This window comes from Periophthalmus magnuspinnatus, chromosome 23 (assembly GCF_009829125.3).
Source record: "Periophthalmus magnuspinnatus isolate fPerMag1 chromosome 23, fPerMag1.2.pri, whole genome shotgun sequence".
Lineage (NCBI taxonomy): Eukaryota > Metazoa > Chordata > Actinopteri > Gobiiformes > Gobiidae > Periophthalmus > Periophthalmus magnuspinnatus.
In genome coordinates this window covers 24,003,348-24,021,437 of record NC_047148.1, presented here as the reverse complement: position 1 = coordinate 24,021,437, position 18,090 = coordinate 24,003,348, and the positions used below count along the sequence as shown (strand labels likewise).

General features: G+C 44.4%; 1 protein-coding gene across 1 annotated transcript; it reads left to right on the top strand.

Moving 5' to 3' along the window:
• Positions 1–509: 509 nt before the first annotated feature.
• rnf34b (ring finger protein 34b) lies at positions 510–17,837 on the top strand. The gene is made up of 8 exons (XM_033989776.2): positions 510–596; positions 12,184–12,402; positions 13,299–13,769; positions 15,573–15,635; positions 16,101–16,302; positions 16,371–16,394; positions 16,951–16,992; positions 17,653–17,837. Exons 1-8 carry the CDS (start codon positions 591–593, stop codon positions 17,835–17,837), a joined length of 1,212 nt encoding a protein of 403 aa, XP_033845667.2. The 5' UTR covers positions 510–590.
• The last annotated feature ends 253 nt before the right edge of the window (positions 17,838–18,090 follow it).

Genomic DNA, 18,090 nt, shown 5'->3' with positions numbered 1-18,090 from the left:
TTATCCTCCAAAAACCTAAACCACAGCTCCCCCTAGAGGCAGGAGGCGCACAGTGAAACAGTCAAAATGGCTCCTATAAATTTAAATGAAACTCTTGAAACTAGATCTCATTTCACAAAAACAAAAAAGCAGAAAAACACATATAAAACACACACACACACACACACACACACACACACACACATTATATGTATTATTGTGGTTGTTGTGTTATTGTTGTGTCCATCTTTACGCACAGATCGATACTGCAGCGTTTGTTCATGAAAACAACATCAGTGACGTAAAATGCGTCAGCGCGTTACGTGTCACGTGGTTTCCATCTGTTTCTTCGACGCTAAATCTTCTCACATAAACCTTGGTAAACTGATTTAATTCGGTGAAAATGCTGCGTGTGACGTCGTTACGCACGTCTCGAGCTGGACGCAGGTCCTCTGTGTGCGTGCGCTGTGATTGGCTGCGTGTGTCTGTGGCCATTACGTCATGCTCTGTACTCCTCAGACACGCGCACAGAGAGAGGAGACGTCATGGTTTGAGTCCGCGCGCACAGCGATGCTCGTCCTGAGGTTACTCCGCAGATTCAAGGAGCTGCAATGAAGGTACGTGTCTTTAAACTCTGACCTCTGCTCTCTTCACTCTGACCTCCTCGTCTCTTTATTCTGACCTCTGCTCCTCGTCTCGCGCTGATGAGGTTTAGTTTAACGCGGGAAGCTGCGGCGACAAACCGCGAAGACCACGGCTGATGTCACTGTGGGTTTATTCCATCAGCAGCTCATATTTCAGTCCAAAACGCTCCGCGACGTACAGGGACGTAAAGGGACGTACAGGGACGTACAGGGACGTAAAGGCCGTTTCATGACCAGAGCACGCGCCTGCGCTGACCCCTGCGACGGTTCAATGGAATAAACCATAAACCCTCTGCAGCAGCAGCAGCAGCAGTGTCCACTGAGTGTCCACTGAGCGTCCACTGAGCGTCCACTCAGTGTCCACTCAGTGTCCACTCATTGTCCACTCAGCGTCCATTCATGAGCAGCTTTAATCCAGAGTAATGGGATAAAGAGAGAGTGTGTGTGTATGTGCATGTGGGGGTGCGTGTGGGTGTGCGTGTGAATATGTGAGTGTGTGTATGTGTGAGTGTGTGTATGTGTGTGCGCATGTTTTGTGAGCGCGAGGATTCCCTCTGTGTGAAAGTGTGTTTATGTGTCTGTGTGTGTTGGGGTGTGTGTGTGAGCGCGTATGTAGGGGTGTGAGTGTGTGTGTATATGTGTGAGGGTGTGTGTAGGGGTGTGTGTGTATGTGTGAGTGTGTGTAGGGGTGAGTGTGTGTAGGGGTGAGTGTGTGTGCACATGTTTTGTGAGCGTGAGGATTCCCTCTGTGTGCAAGTGTGTTTATGTGTCTGTGAGCGTGTGTGTATATGTGTGAGCGTGTGTGTATATGTGTGAGTGTGTGTGTATATGTGTGTGTGTGCAGGTCTGTAGTTCCCTGTTTCTCCTCCAGGGGGTTTATCTGCTCCACTGCAGCAGAGGCTCATGGGAAATGAGATGATGTCACTAATGCGAAGGGTGTTCTGAAAAGTGATTTACAGGAGGCAGTGTGACGGAACACTCTCCTGAACACTCTCCCCCTGAACACTCTCCTCCTGAACACTCCCCCCGAACACACTTCCTCTAAACACACTCCCCCTGAACACTCTCCCCCTGAGCACTCTCCTCTTGAACACTCTCCCCTGAACACTTTTCCTCTGAACACTCTCCTCCTGAACATTCTCCCCTGAACACTTTTCCTCTGAACACTCCTCCTGAACACTCCCCCCGAACACACTTCCTCTAAACACACTCCCCCTGAACACTCTCCTCCTGAACACTCTCCCCTGAACACTTTTCCTCTGAACACTCTCCTCCTGAGCACTCTCCTCCTGAACATTCTCCCCTGAACACTTTTCCTCTGAACACTCTCCCCTGAACACTTTTCCCTGAATCTCCAGTGTCAGACCCTTCTCTCTCTCAGTCTCCTCCTCCTCAGGTCGTTTATATTCAAAAAACAAAAGGGCTTCCCCTGCTCCGGCGACGCTCCGGCGACGCTCCGGAGACGCTCCGGCGACGCTCCGCTCACCTCAGCAAAGAGTAAACCTGTTTTTAAAGGATTCTCAGTGGAAAATCTGATAAAAACAGTTTGAACGCTCCGTGTTTGTGTTTGTGGTTTGTTTTGTTACCGACCCTCCGTCTGCTCCGTTTGCATTTTGACTTTATTTAGGACAAACACCTATTTTTAAAAACCTCCTCCAAACAAAAGGACAAATATAACCAAAATATGATCAAAGTTAAGACAAATTGTTGTAGAAGTGATGACTTTTCTCCTACAACAAGGAGCGACAGATTTAAACTTCGTCTTTTCCAATAGAAACATTAGAGATCTGGATGTAACGTCTTTATTTATAAACACGCGACGCTCAGGACATTTAAAGTGGATCAGGTCTAAAGGGGGCGCCAAACTGTCCAAATGTGTTTTTATTTTGTCTTTAATCTCTTCGACCTCCATCATGAGCTTCTGTTCAGCACCAAACATGTTTCAGAACTAAATCCGTTTCTCGCTTTAGTAAATCTGTGATTTCAGAGTAGGTCAAAGTGACGGGGGGCTCCAGTCGAGACTCAAAATAATGTTATTCAAATTCAGTTTTTCTTTTATTCATGTCAGTTTTACCCACGAGATGCTACATAATTAAATAGATTTGCTTTGACAGTTTAGTTTCTCTTTGGCGTTTTGAGGGAACAACACGACAGGAGACGAGCGAGAAGGAGCCGAGGCAAAGGAAATGAAACGTGAGACAGAAGAGACAGTCAAGTCAATATAGTGACTTTGTTTACACCGGAGAATTTATAGACTCATGACCCGAGCGTGTTCAGTCCGACGACCCGAGCGTGTTCAGAGTCTCAGCCCGACGACCCGAGTGTGTTCAGAGTCTCAGCCCGACGACCCGAGCGTGTTCAGAGTCTCAGCCCGACGACCCGAGCGTGTTCAGAGTCTCAGCCCGACGACCCGAGCGTGTTCAGAGTCTCAGCCCGACGACCCGAGCGTGTTCAGAGTCTCAGCCCGACGACCCGAGCGTGTTCAGAGACTCAGCCCGACGACCCGAGCGTGTTCAGAGTCTCAGCCTGACGACCTGAGTGTGTTCGGCTGCTGTGAGGCGGCAGTAATATAAATGAAGTCCTCCATAAGGATATAGATCTAGGGTTAGGGTTACATACATGTGGAGATACACACACACACACATGCACACACACCCCCACACATGCACATACACATGCACATACACACATACACAAGCATACATACACACACACATATACATACACGCACACACATGCACACCCCCGCACACATGCACATACACGCACACACACATGCACATACACACACACACACACACATACACACACTTTGTACACTACATATTTTTCAATTCCTCTTTTTCAAACCTACAAACAAGAAACTGGTTCCCCCAAAGGACAAAACCCCGAGACACAAACAAAGTAATGTGTCTGCTCCATTCAGAGTGAGCGTCACACTGGAGAAACACACACGTCACAAGAGAATGAACCAACACTGAGAGAGAGCAGCTCAGGACACAGTCTGCTGTTCATCTCCATCTCAAAGACACTGACCAGTCCTTTGAAGAGAGAGAGGGTCAGATCTGAGCCACAGAAAATAAATGGTTTGAGAGGAGAGTTCAAGAAGAGATTTTTGTTAGAAAGGGAATCTTTCCTTAAACAGGAATGAGGCCTGAGACATCATCTGTCCCATCTACAACTCCACCCTCAGACCCAAACAAAGAGAACAAGAGCAGGGTCGTTAAAGGTTGAATAGGGTCGTTTCAGCTGAAACTGGAGACAGTAGATGTTTACAGTTTCAGTGTAGTTAGCGCCTCCTTCAGACAGATGAGCAGTGAAACGTCTTCACTCCTACAACGATTTGTCCAGTGACAGATTTAAACTTCATCTTTTGCTGTTAATAACAGACAAATCAGGCGCCTTGTTTCCCTGAGGTCGCTCCAGCGTTAGCAACAGGTTTGATTGACAGTGTTTCCAAACCAGTGGTGCAGGCAGGGTTCTGATTGGCTCTTTGGTTGCTATGATACTCACGGTTGGAATTCCTAATATGGAACTCTGCTCCAGAGCCGAACTTCTTCGTACGGTCTGCGGGCGACGTCACTTCTTCGTACGGTCTGCGGGTGACGTCATTTCTTCGTACGGCCTGTGGGGGACGTCACTTCTTCGTACGGTCTGCGGGCGACGTCACTTCTTCGTACGGTCTGCGGGCGACGTCACTTCTTTGTACGGTCTGTGGGGGACGTCACTTCTTTGTACGGTCTGTGGGGGACGTCACTTCTTTGTACGGCCTGCGGGTGACGTCACTTCTTCGTACGGTCTGCGGGCGACGTCACTTCTTCGTACGGTCTGCGGGCGACGTCACTTCTTTGTACGGTCTGTGGGGGACGTCACTTCGTCACTTCTTCGTAGAGTCGATGGCTCTTGAACCTCGGAGATGTTTTTTTGAGTCAGGATTAAGCCGTGAGCGACTGACTCGATGAAGAGTGCGTTTACTTTAGCGCCCGATGCTAACAGTGTTCTACTGTGAACTCATGTAAACTCGTGCCACAATCACAACATGAAAACGCACACGGTTATTTTAGGCGGCGCCGCTCTCACTGTGACGGGTTTGTGCAGAAATGAGACTCTGAATTTGTCGGTTTTTAGTTTGTGGTTGAAAGATTCTAACGACGCTCAGATGAAACTTTGGAATTTACCGGTTTTGTTTAATTATGAGGCAGGTGCTCTGACTTTATGAAAACATTTACCCCGACGATTCAGTGGAAGTAGATGAACACTAACACGGCTAACGCTAACACGACTAACATTAACGCTAACATGACTAACACTAACATGACTAACACTAACATTAACGCTAACACGACTAACACTAACACGGCTAACGCTAACATGACTAACACTGACATTAACGCTAACATGACTAACACGACTAACACTAACATTAACGCTAACATGACTAACACTACCACTAACCCAAACACAAACATTAACCCAAACATTAGCATTAACATTAACACAAACACTAAGAAAAACACTAATTCTAACACTAACCGAAACACCAACGCTAATACTAACATTAACACTGACACTAACACAAACACTAACTTTAACATTAACACAAACATCAACACTAACACAAACACCAACATTAATACAAACACCAACATTAACACAAACACCAACATTAGCACAAACACCAGCATTAACACAAACACCAGCATTAACACAAACACCAGCATTAACACCAACATTAACACTAACATTAACACAAACACTAACATTAACACAAACACCAACATTAACACAAACACCAACATTAACACCAACATTAACACAAACACCAACATTAACACAAACACCAACATTAACACAAACACCAACATTAACACAAACACCAACATTAACATTAACACCAACATTAACACAAACACCAACATTAACACAAACACCAACATTAACATTAACACCAACATTAACACAAACACCAACATTAACACTAACATTAACACAAACACTAACATTAACACAACCACCAACATTAACACAAACACCAACATTAACACAAACACTAACATTAACACACACATTAACACAAACACTAACATTAACACAAACACCAACATTAACACAAACACCAACATTAACACAACCACCAACATTAACACAACCACCAACATTAACACAAACACCAACATTAACACAAACACTAACATTAACACAAACACCAACACAAACACTAACATTAACACAAACACTAACATTAACACAAACATTAACACCAACATTAACACAAACACCAACATTAACACAAACACTAACATTAACACAAACACCAACATTAACACAAACACCAACATTAACACAAACACCAACATTAACACAACCACCAACATTAACACTAACATTAACACAAACACTAACATTAACACAAACACCAACATTAACACAAACACTAACATTAACACAAACACTAACATTAACACAAACACTAACATTAACACAAACACCAACATTAACACAAACACCAACATTAACACAAACACTAACATTAACACAAACACCAACATTAACACAAACACCAACATTAACACAAACACTAACATTAACACAAATATTAACACAAACACCAACACAAACACTAACATTAACACAAACACTAACATTAACACAAACATTAACACCAACATTAACACAACCACCAACATTAACACAAACACCAACATTAACACTAACACCAACATTAACACCAACATTAACACAAACACCAACATTAACACCAACATTAACACAAACACCAACATTAACACAAACACCAACATTAACACAAACACCAACATTAACACAAACACCAACATCAACACAAACACCAACATTAACACAAACACCAACATTAACACCAACATTAACACAAACACCAACATTAACACAAACACCAACATTAACACAAACACCAACATTAACACAAACACTAACATTAACACAAACACTAACATTAACACAAACACCAACATTAACACCAACATTAACACAAACACCAACATTAACACAAACACCAACATTAACACAAACACCAACATTAACACCAACATTAACACAAACACCAACATTAACACAAACACCAACATTAACACAACCACCAACATTAACACAACCACCAACATTAACACCAACATTAACACTAACACCAACATTAACACCAACATTAACACAAACACCAACATTAACACCAACATTAACACAAACACCAACATTAACACAAACACCAACATTAACACAAACACCAACATTAACACAAACACCAACATTAACACAAACACCAACATTAACACAAACACCAACATCAACACAAACACCAACATTAACACAAACACCAACATTAACACCAACATTAACACAAACACCAACATTAACACAAACACTAACATTAACACAAACACTAACATTAACACAAACACCAACATTAACACCAACATTAACACAAACACCAACATTAACACAAACACCAACATTAACACAACCACCAACATTAACACAACCACCAACATTAACACAAACACCAACATTAACACAAACACCAACATTAACACCAACATTAACACCAACACCAACATTAACACCAACACCAACATTAACACCAACACCAACATTAACACCAACACCAACATTAACACCAACACCAACATTAACACAAACACTAACATTAACACAAACAGAAACATAGAAAGTCGAGGTTCTTGTTTCTACAGACGTGTCTCTTTTCACACTTATCACTGAATTTGACCCAGTTTTTTCCCAAATTGTGGCAAAACATTTTTATTTCTGTAACTTTAGTTTTGAGAAACTTTTTCACTTTTATTTTTGTGAATATAAACTTTTCCTTCACTGTTTCCTCTTCACGTTTAAGATATTTTTCTTTGTCGACTCTTGGCCTGGTTCACCTCATCTCTTCTAATAACTTATTAATATGACAGAAATAGCATCGGCCTCGAGTCATGTGGGCCGCCTCTGCCTCCACCTCCACCTCCGCCTCCACCTCTGCCTCCACCTCTGCCTCCGCCTCCGCCTCCACCTCCGCCTCCACCCTCGTCTTCATGTTCCTCATTGTAGCTTTAATAACAGCAGCTCAAAGTGTACTTGTCGGTTCTGTGCAGTGACTGTGTGTGTTGTAAATGCGTTGGGGCTTTCACACTGTGACTCCACATATAGAGCCTCCTGGTCGTTACATAATCGCCCCCTGAGCAGATGGAGAGGTCAGATCACCCGGCGCCGCCTTAAGAAAACACGTAGCGCCGCCTTAAGAAGCCTCGCCGCCGCATGGCCCTGTGAATCGCATTGTCTGAGGAAAATGCCGGACATTATTGTGGGTTATTGATTGTGCGGCTGGAGGCAGCGCGCACAGAGGACAGACTGTATTCTCCCCTGGCTGACCCCCACCCCCTCCTGCTCATCAGTATGCTCCACCATCACGCCATCTTTGCTCCCGCCTCGGACATGGCCCGTCTTACGGTCAACAAACACGCCCAACTCACTCACGGAGCGTGGAAACACCTCTGCTCTTATTCTGACCCCAGAGTCTGTGAGTTTTTCAGTTTTTCTGGCTCCATCAGCAGAAAAATCGATTGTTTTAAATCAGTTGTTGATAAAAGTCGTGAGTTCTGCTCATTTAGACAGAACCGGCGTCAAACGCTTTAGTGCTGCTGTGACGTGATGGTTTATTTTAGACAGAACGAAGAATCTGGGTTTTTAAAGAAGAAAAGACGGAGATGCACAATTTATCATATTTGGTTGCACTAGTGCCTCAGTGGGTATAGAGACCGCCCACATACCAGCAGTTGAGCGGTTCTAGTTTATCATTGTGGCATATTGCTATAAAAAACAAACAAACTGTGAAACTGCTTCATACTGACACAATAATTTAATAATAATCAAACATAGGCTGCAGTCGTTTCATTTTCAACTCTTTCGTTTGTTTATCAGGATCAAACAATGAGATGTTCATTATTCAACTCTGTGTTTCCAAAATGTTAACTACAAAAAATAATTCTCCAAAGAAAATGAACAGACAACAAATACTGTGCTCATGGGCAAGACACTTTCACCCGTCTGAGAGTCGCGCTCCCTTCAGACTCAGACTTTATCTTTTTATCCTTTTTTCACTGTAACAAAAAGGTACAAAATGTTCCAGATAATTCTCCAAATATTCTTGCAAAGACCTTATCGAGGTCTTCAGTCTGTCCCTGAGATGAACCTCATCTGTGTCGTTTCATCGAGTTTTTCATCTGAGAAAAACTGTCTAAAATCATTCACACTTTCAGGTTATATTTGTGATTTAAAGTGAAACGAGGCTTTCTCAGAAGATCATTTGAATTTGTCCGAGTGCACAGAGGTTCTTTTCGAGGACTCCAGCTCTAATCCACTTAGTGCAGTTCACTTGTTTAAAGCCTGTAGTGCATTGACTCAGGCTCACATTAATAGAGCTTTTAGAGTCACTTCTGTCTAATTACGTCCAACCTCCCAGACTCTCCGACTCTCAGACTGTCAGACTGCAGAGGCCGCACCACCTCCCCCCTCCTCCCCTCACCTCCCCCCTCCTCCCCATGTCCCACAGGAGGACACTCAGGGCTTTTTATTGTTCCACTCAAGCTACAGTTTAAACCAGACGTTTACATACACTTTATAAAACGACATGTACGCTTTTTTTTCCCTCACTGTTTGACATGAATCAGACCAAACTTTTCCTGTTTTAGGTCAATTAGGATTGACATAATTATTTCTACTTTCTAAATGTCAGAATAATAAGAAAAGATTTTTTTAGACATTTTTTAATGACTTTCTTCATAGTCAGAAGTTCACACACATTTCATTATTATTTGTCCCATTGTCTTTAAACTGTGTGACTTGGGTCAAATGTTTTGGATTTCCTTCCACAAACTTCTCACAATAGTTGTAGGAGTTTTGTTTGAGCTTTGTTATCCTTAAGCCTCTTTGTTATCCTTAAGCCTCTTTGTTATCCTTAAGTCTCTTTGTCACCAGTTTGGCCGTATGCTTCAGGTCATTGTCCATTTGAAGACACATTTGTTCCGAGCTTTAACTTCCTGGCTGATGTGTTGAGATGTTGCTTCAGTATTTATTTAATTTATTTATTTATTTGATAGGGACAGTGCATATTTATGAACACACAGTGTAAATATGTCAGATTATAGCAAAAAATACTTATTTCCATCTGTTGTCCCTCGGCAGGTGCACAGAAAACAAATACAACATAGACATTACAAAAATACAATAAAAGCAGCTAAAAGTGCTCAGACCTGGTTTTCCTTCAGCCACAGTTTAAGTTTTTTTCAGTTTAATGTTCTTTCTTCATGATGCATCTATTTCTGAAGTGCATCAGTCCCTCCTGCAGCAAAACAACCCCACGACATGATGCAGCCACCCCCGTGCTTCACAGTCGGGAGGGTGTTTCTCAGGCTTCCCCTTTTTCCTCCAAACATAACGATGCTCATCATAGACAGTTTAGTTTTGTCACACCTCTCTCCGCTCACAGTAGAATCCATGTTTTCTGAGTTTGTTTAAACAGCTGTGACTGGATGAAGGTGACATAGATCAGTTTCATGCCATGCTGTGGAACTTTCCAGGCGAATCTCCATGGAAACAGGCAGGTGGCAGAACCCCATGAGCTCGTGGGCGGGACGTAACTCATTTATGAAGTGAAGGGTAACAAAGGAAGGAGTCACAGTTTGTAAAGTCTGTGCACATTTGAAACTCAAACACGTCCAGAATGTGGCTCCAGCTCCTGTAAACAGCACAGACTCAAACTGAAGCGAAACATCCACTTTGAGCTTTACTCTGTCACAGCTTCAGTGTTTGAGGATTAAGACAAATCAAAAATATAAAAATGAAAGTAAACTGCAGAGAGCCGGGTTTGATAGTGACGCCAGACTATAAAGTACAAGTATCCCCCAAAACACTGAAACAGCACTGAAACAACACTAAAACAACACTGAAACAACACCGAAACAGCACTAAAACAACACTGAAACAGCACTGAAACAGCACTGAAACAGCACTGAAACAACACTGAATCAGCACTGAAACAACACTGAAACAGCACTGGAGCAACACTAAAACAACACTGAAACAGCACTGAAACAACACTGAAACAGCACTGAAACAACACTGAAACAGCACTAAAACAACACTGAAACAACACTAAAACAACACTAAAACAACACTGAAACAACACTGAAACAACACTGAAACAACACTGAAACAACACTGAAACAACACTGAAACAACACTGAAACAGCACTGGAGCAGCACTGGAGCAACACTGAAACAACACTAAAACAACACTGAAACAACACTGAAACAACACTAAAACAACACTGAAACAACACTGAAACAGCACTAAAACAACACTGAAACAGCACTGAAACAGCACTGGAGCAACACTAAAACAACACTGAAACAACACTGAAACAACACTGGAACAACACTAAAACAACACTGAAACAACACTGAAACAGCACTGAAACAACACTGAAACAACACTGAAACAGCACTGAAACAACACTGAAACAACACTGAAACAGCACTGGAGCAACACTAAAACAACACTGAAACAACACTGAAACAACACTGAAACAACACTAAAACAACACTAAAACAACACTGAAACAGCGCTAAAACAACACTGAAACAACACTGAAACAGCACTGAAACAACACTGAAACAACACTGAAACAACACTGAAACAGCGCTAAAACAACACTGAAACAACACTGAAACAGCACTAAAACAACACTAAAACAACACTGAAACAACACTGAAACAGCACTAAAACAACACTGAAACAACACTAAAACAACACTGAAACAGCGCTAAAACAACACTGAAACAACACTAAAACAACACTGAAACAACACTAAAACAACACTGAAACAACACTGAAACAACACTGAAACAGCACTGAAACAACACTAAAACAACACTGAAACAGCACTGAAACAACACTGAAACAACACTGAAACAGCACTAAAACAACACTGAAACAACACTAAAACAACACTGAAACAGCGCTAAAACAACACTGAAACAACACTGAAACAACACTGAAACAGCACTAAAACAACACTGAAACAACACTGAAACAACACTGAAACAACACTGAAACAACACTGAAACAACACTGAAACAACACTGAAACAGCGCTGAAACAACACTGAAACAGCGCTAAAACAACACTGAAACAGCGCTAAAACAGCACTGAAACAACACTGGGGCAACACTGAAACAAACACATTATTATTATCATCATTATTATTATTATTATCATTATTATTATTATTATCATCATTATTATTATTATCATCATTATTATCATTATTATTATTATTATTGTTATTTTCATTCAGAAGCCTCTTGTTCGTGGCGTTTCCACACAGCAGTGGATTGTAATTGTTCATTTTTATTGTTGAAAAATGTCTGTGACCTTTGAACCCCACGTTTCAGCTGAAACGCTCCTAAACATCCGAGTGTTTTTGTTTCTGTGTCTGATCCTTCGTGTCGTTTGTCGTAGGCGGGGGCGTCTTCCATGTGGGCGTCGTGCTGCGGGCTCCTGAACGAGGTGATGGGCACGGGCGCCGTGAGGACCCCACAGCCGGCGTTCGGGGCGGGAGCGGGGCCCTTCCGCTTCGCCCCCAGCGCCGGATACTCCACCTACCCCCCCACCGGCTCAGGGAGCGCCGGCCAACTGTGCAAGGCCTGTGGACTGGCGTTCTCCGTGTTCAGACGCAAGGTAACCAAAAAGTGTGTGTGTGTGTCTCTGTCGGGGTGTGTGTCTCTGTGTGTGTCTCTGTCTCTGTGTGTGTGTGTCTCTGTGTGTCTCTGTGTGTGTCTCTGTCTCTGTGTGTGTGTGTCTCTGTCTCTGTGTGTGTGTCTCTGTGTGTGTGTGTCTGTGTGTGTGTCTCTGTCTCTGTGTGTGTGTCTCTGTGTGTGTTCAGGGTAACGACAAAGTCACACAAACATGACACATTTTACACTGCACTGTTTGAAATGCAAAAGGAGGAGTGTGTGTGACACACACACCCCGACTCACACACTGAGACACACACACACACACTGAGACACACACACCCCGACACACACACACACTGACACACCCCCACACACTGAGATACACTGAGACACACACACACACTGATGACTTGTTTCCTTCCTGTTCTCAGCACAGAGACACACACAGACACCCCCCCCCCCCACACACACACACCCTCACACACACACACACACACACTGATGACTTGTTTCCTTCTGTTCTCAGCACACACACACACCCTCACACACACCCTCACACACACACTGATGACTTGTTTCCTTCTGTTCTCAGCACAGAGACACACACAGACACACACCCCCCCCCCCCCCACACACACACACACTGATGACTTGCTTCCTTCTGTTCTCAGCACACACACACACCCCCCCCCCCCCCACACCCCCCCCCCCCACACACACACACACACTGATGACTTGCTTCCTTCTGTTCTCAGCACACACACACACCCCCACACCCCCACACCCCCCCCCCCCCACACACACACACACACTGATGACTTGCTTCCTTCTGTTCTCAGCACACACACACACACACACACACACACACACTGATGACTTGCTTCCTTCTGTTCTCAGCACATCTGCTGCGACTGTAAGAAGAGTTTCTGTGGCCTGTGCTCTGTGCTGATGGAGAACCTTCGCTGCTGCACCACCTGCCACCTGCTGCGGAGCACCGCCTTCCAGAGAGCGCGCCTCATGCAGCTCCGCGTCAAGGACCTCCGTCAGTACCTCCTCCTCCGCAACATCCCCACAGACACCTGCCGCGAGAAGGAGGACCTGGTGGACCTGGTGCTGTGTCACCGGGGCCCCGGCGTCAGCCCCGGCGCGGTGCTGGAGCGGGACGAGGAGGAGGAGGAGGAGGAGGAAGAGGAGGGGCCCGATGAAGACGAGGACAGAGACGACGGAGACGAAGATTCAGACAGTCTGCACTCCCCCGCCCAGGCCTCCCCTCCCTCCGCCTCCCACTCCGCCTCACAACTGTCGGTCCTGTCTGCCTCTCAGGGAGACGCTCTGAGCCCGAGTCAGAGCTCAGGCAGCAGCAGCCAGGTGTGTGTGTGTGTGAGAGAGAGTGTGTGTGTGGGGGTGGGGGGCGGGGTGTGGGGGTGTGTGTGGGGGGTGTGTGGGGGTGTGTGTGTGTGTGTATCAGTGTGGGCCGTCATGGTGATGTCATAACGGTGCAGTTGGACGTGTCATGTGACTGGACCATCGTCCTCTGTGCCGTCGATACAAGAAAAACATGAAACAAACATGAACAAAACATGAACACACAGAAACTAGAGAAAAACACATTTCTACAGTGAACCCGTCTGCAGAGTGTGTCAGGTGTGTGTCAGGTGTAGATTGTGTGTGAATTGTATGTGGATCTTGTGTGTGGATCATGTGTATGGATCGTGTGTGTGGAGTGAGACGCCAATGTCCAAAACATATCACACACTTCTCTGTGTGTGTGTGTCCTGTGTGTGAGACGTGCTCGTGTGTGACTTGTTCTTGTGTGTTGTGTTGTGTGTGTGACATGTGCTTGTGTGTGTGTGACATGTGCCTGTGTTTTGTGTGACATGTGCCTGTGTGTAGTGTTGTGTTGTTTTGTGTGTATCCTCAGAGCAGCTTAAGCCCTTGGTCTTTTTTAGGCCGGTGGACAGTTATGTAACGTCCACAGGTTCAGACCCGAGTCAGAGTCACAGATCAGAGATTTATGCAAATGAAAAAATATATGATGATAATAATAATAATAATAATAATAATAATAATAATAATAATAATTATCATATCACTTTATCAGTTCATTCATATGTTTTTCCCGTTAAGATGCAGATTCTCAGATCTGTGTTTATGTTTCATCTTCAGAAAATAAAGAGATAAACCTCGTTTATCTGAGTCACAATGAACCAGGATCAGAGCTCCAGGTCCAGGCGCGGATCTGCGTCGGGCGCGTTCTCAGAGGATTACAGGCATAAATCAAATGAAAATAAATGATTAAAAACACCATTCTTATTTAAAGGGCTGATTTTTAGGTTTGAATCAAATGAGACACACACACACACTGAGATACACACTGACACTCTTATGGAGTAGTGTATGAAGAACATTTACCTCTTCAGCTGTAGCTCTTCGGTTGTAGCTCTTCGGCTGTAGCTCTTCGGCTGTAGCTCTTCAGTTGTAGCTCTGTGGCTGTAGCTCTTCGGGTGTAGCTCTTCGGTTGTAGCTCTGTGGCTGTAGCTCTGTGGCTGTAGCTCTTCGGCTGTAGCTCTTCGGTTGTAGCTCTTCGGCTGTAGCTCTTCTGCTGTAGCTCTTCGGCTGTAGCTCTTCGGTTGTAGATCTGTGGCTGTAGCTCTTCGGTTGTAGCTCTTCGGTTGTAGCTCTGTGGCTGTAGCTCTTCGGCTGTAGCTCTTCGGCCGTAGCTCTTCGGCCGTAGCTCTTCGGTTGTAGCTCTTCGGTTGTAGCTCTTCTGCTGGTCTCTGGTGGCTTCAGTAAAGGTCTGGGTCATATATTATTCACATATCGGCTCTGGGGGAGAGCGGGTGATTGACAGCTCTGCTCTGTTTTGTCCAGCAGAGACACATATATATTTATATTTCTTTGACCTGGACAACTCTATTTTTAGCCAAGCAGCTAAAAGAACGAGGGGATCTACAGCTGAAATAAAAAGAGTCGTTTTGGATATTTCAGGGCCTTCCATTTATGTGCCTTTTGTGCATATTTATAATAATAATAATAACAAAAATCTCGTGTGTTATTCTTCTGTTCAAACCTGTTCCATTTTGTTAACAGTGTGATATTCAGTGTGCTGTTCACTGTTCACTGTTCAGTCTTCACATTGAAACCAGCTCATTTCCTGTTTGTTTATCTCAGGAGCACGAGGAAACTACAACAGCGTCACTTCTAAACTTGGATCCCACTGAAAACCTGATGGAGGTGAGACATTTGAACTTGTTTTCTGAAGCTTTGCTCTTTGATTTGTTCATATTTTACATTTTTCTACCATTGATGCTTCATACTTCTTTAATCTATGACCAGAACCGCTGATATTAACGTCTTTTTAAAATATGAACGATTCTAAAATTAGGACATGGCCTGGAGAGTCGTATTCAGTGGTTTATTAATAAAGTGAAAGTGTTGAAGCTCACGCTGGTTTGGACCTGGTTTGTTCTACTGTAGAATGAGTCCTGGTCTGGTCCTGGTTTGGGCCCATTTCATTTCCATGTTTTTGTGTAAAAGTGTCTGACCTCTGCTGTTCACGTGTCTGACCTCTGCTGTTCACGTGTCTGACCTCTGCTGTTCACGTGTCTGACCTCTGCTGTTCACGTGTCTGACCTCTGCTGTTCACGTGTCTGACCTCTGCTGTTCACGTGTCTGACCTCTGCTGTCCCTGAGCTGCAGGTGAGTCCGGCCACTCAGAGGAGGATCCGAGCGTCTCTGTCTGACCTGGACACTGAGGAGGCCATCGAGAACCTGTCTGTGCGGCAGCTGAAGGAGATTCTGGCCAGAAACTTTGTGAATTACTCTGGCTGCTGTGAGAAGTGGGAGCTGCTGGAGCGAGTGCATCGACTCTACAGAGAAAACGAGCAGAACAGGAAGTCGAGTGAGTCCTGAGTCTGTGGAAGAATCACATTTATGTTTCTGTGTCTGATTCTGTTGTGTCTGTTTCAGTGGAGAACGTGAGCATCACAGCAGGTGAGACTTTAGTCCAAACTGTATCTTTAAATCAGACTCAGAGGTTTAGGCTCTGATCAGAAATAATCACATGGCTGTTCTCACCGACAGAGTTTAGAGGAAATACTTTGATTTCATTGAAAAATTACAAATAAATGAATTTATGTTTTTCTCCTCGGGGCAGTGTCTTTACACTTACACTTGTATTTGGTCAGTTTACATTTTATGCTTTTAAATAGTTACTGCAGGAAAAGCCACTGGACACGACCTGTGCAGAGGGTCAGAGGGTCAGGGGGTCAGAGGGGTCAGAGGGTCACAGAGGGGTCAGAGGGTCAGAGGGTCAGAGAGGGGGTCAGATGTGATGGGTCTGGGTCTGATTATGAGTGTTCTGGAATAAAACTGTGTGGAATTTAGAATGAGACGATTGAAGACCCGTCTGTCTCTCGTCTCTGGTTTAGGACCCGTCTGTCTCTCGTCTCTGGTTTAGGACCCGTCTGTCTCTCGTCTCTGGTTTAGGACCCGTCTGTCTCTTGTTTCTAATAAACTAATAAATGTTTATATTATTTATTTTATGAAGTGGTTTCATTCCCTCGTCCCGAGAGCAACAGAGAGGTCAGAGGTGAGACCGATTTATGGCCACGTCACAGCTGCATGTGTCCAACTGTATGTGTCATGTGTCCAACTGCATGTGTCCAACTGCATGTGTCCAACTGTATGTGTCATGTGTCCAACTGCATGTGTCCAACTGCATGTGTCATGTGTCCAACTGCATGTGTCCAACTGCACGTGTCCAACTGCATGTGTCCACTACCACATTAAAGTCACATCCATCGTGTGTCTCTGGTCTGTCTCCTGTTTGGACGATAAACAGGCGTGTCAGACGTGTGGTCACATGTGTCTCTGGGTCAGAAGATCCAGACAGAAGACAAATCAGCTGATCACACGACGCTGGAAACAACTACATTTTATTTATTGAACGTAGAAGAGTTTTAAAAATAAGTTACGTCTGTACATGATGTGTCCACTCTGTCCATCATGTTGGACCTGCCCTTTGCCCTTAAAATTCTCAGAATCTTAACATGAAGTTTTTGTTTTGCTGTTGTTTTTGTTTTGACGCTGATGCTTGTTCTTGTGCTGCTGAAATGCATGATGCTTAAAATTATACTTGTCCTCGTGTTTTAGGCCATTGTCCAGTTGATCAAATATTTCTGTTGTATTTTGTGTTAAAACTCTGAGTCGTCTTTGTCTCGATAAAAATGTGTCTCGTCTCGTTGGACAGATGGCGTGAAGTCGCAGTTGTCTCTGGACGAGAACCTGTGCCGTATCTGCATGGACGCCATCATCGACTGCGTCCTGCTGGAGTGTGGTCACATGGTCACCTGCACCAAGTGCGGGAAGAGGATGAGCGAGTGTCCCATCTGCCGCCAGTACGTGGTCAGGGCCGTGCACGTCTTCAAGTCTTAAAGTGTCTCTCAGGCTCCGGTCAGGCTCTAGTCTCTGGACAGTCTCTGGACAGTCTCTGGGCTTTGGACAGTCTCTGGTCTCTGGACAGTCTCCGGACAGTCTCTGGACAGTCTCTGGTCTCTGGACAGTCTCTGGTCTTTGGACAGTCTCTGGACAGTCTCTGGACAGTCTCTGGTCTCTGGACAGTCTCTGGTCTTTGGACAGTCTCTGGACAGTCTCTGGACAGTCTCTGGTCTCCGGACAGTCTCTGGAC

Coding starts and splice junctions, on each gene's coding strand:
- rnf34b (XM_033989776.2), top strand. Junction 16,395..16,950: donor GAACGTGAGCATCACAGCAG/GTGAGACTTTAG, acceptor TATTTTATGAAG/TGGTTTCATTCCCTCGTCCC. Junction 16,993..17,652: donor GAGCAACAGAGAGGTCAGAG/GTGAGACCGATT, acceptor CTCGTTGGACAG/ATGGCGTGAAGTCGCAGTTG.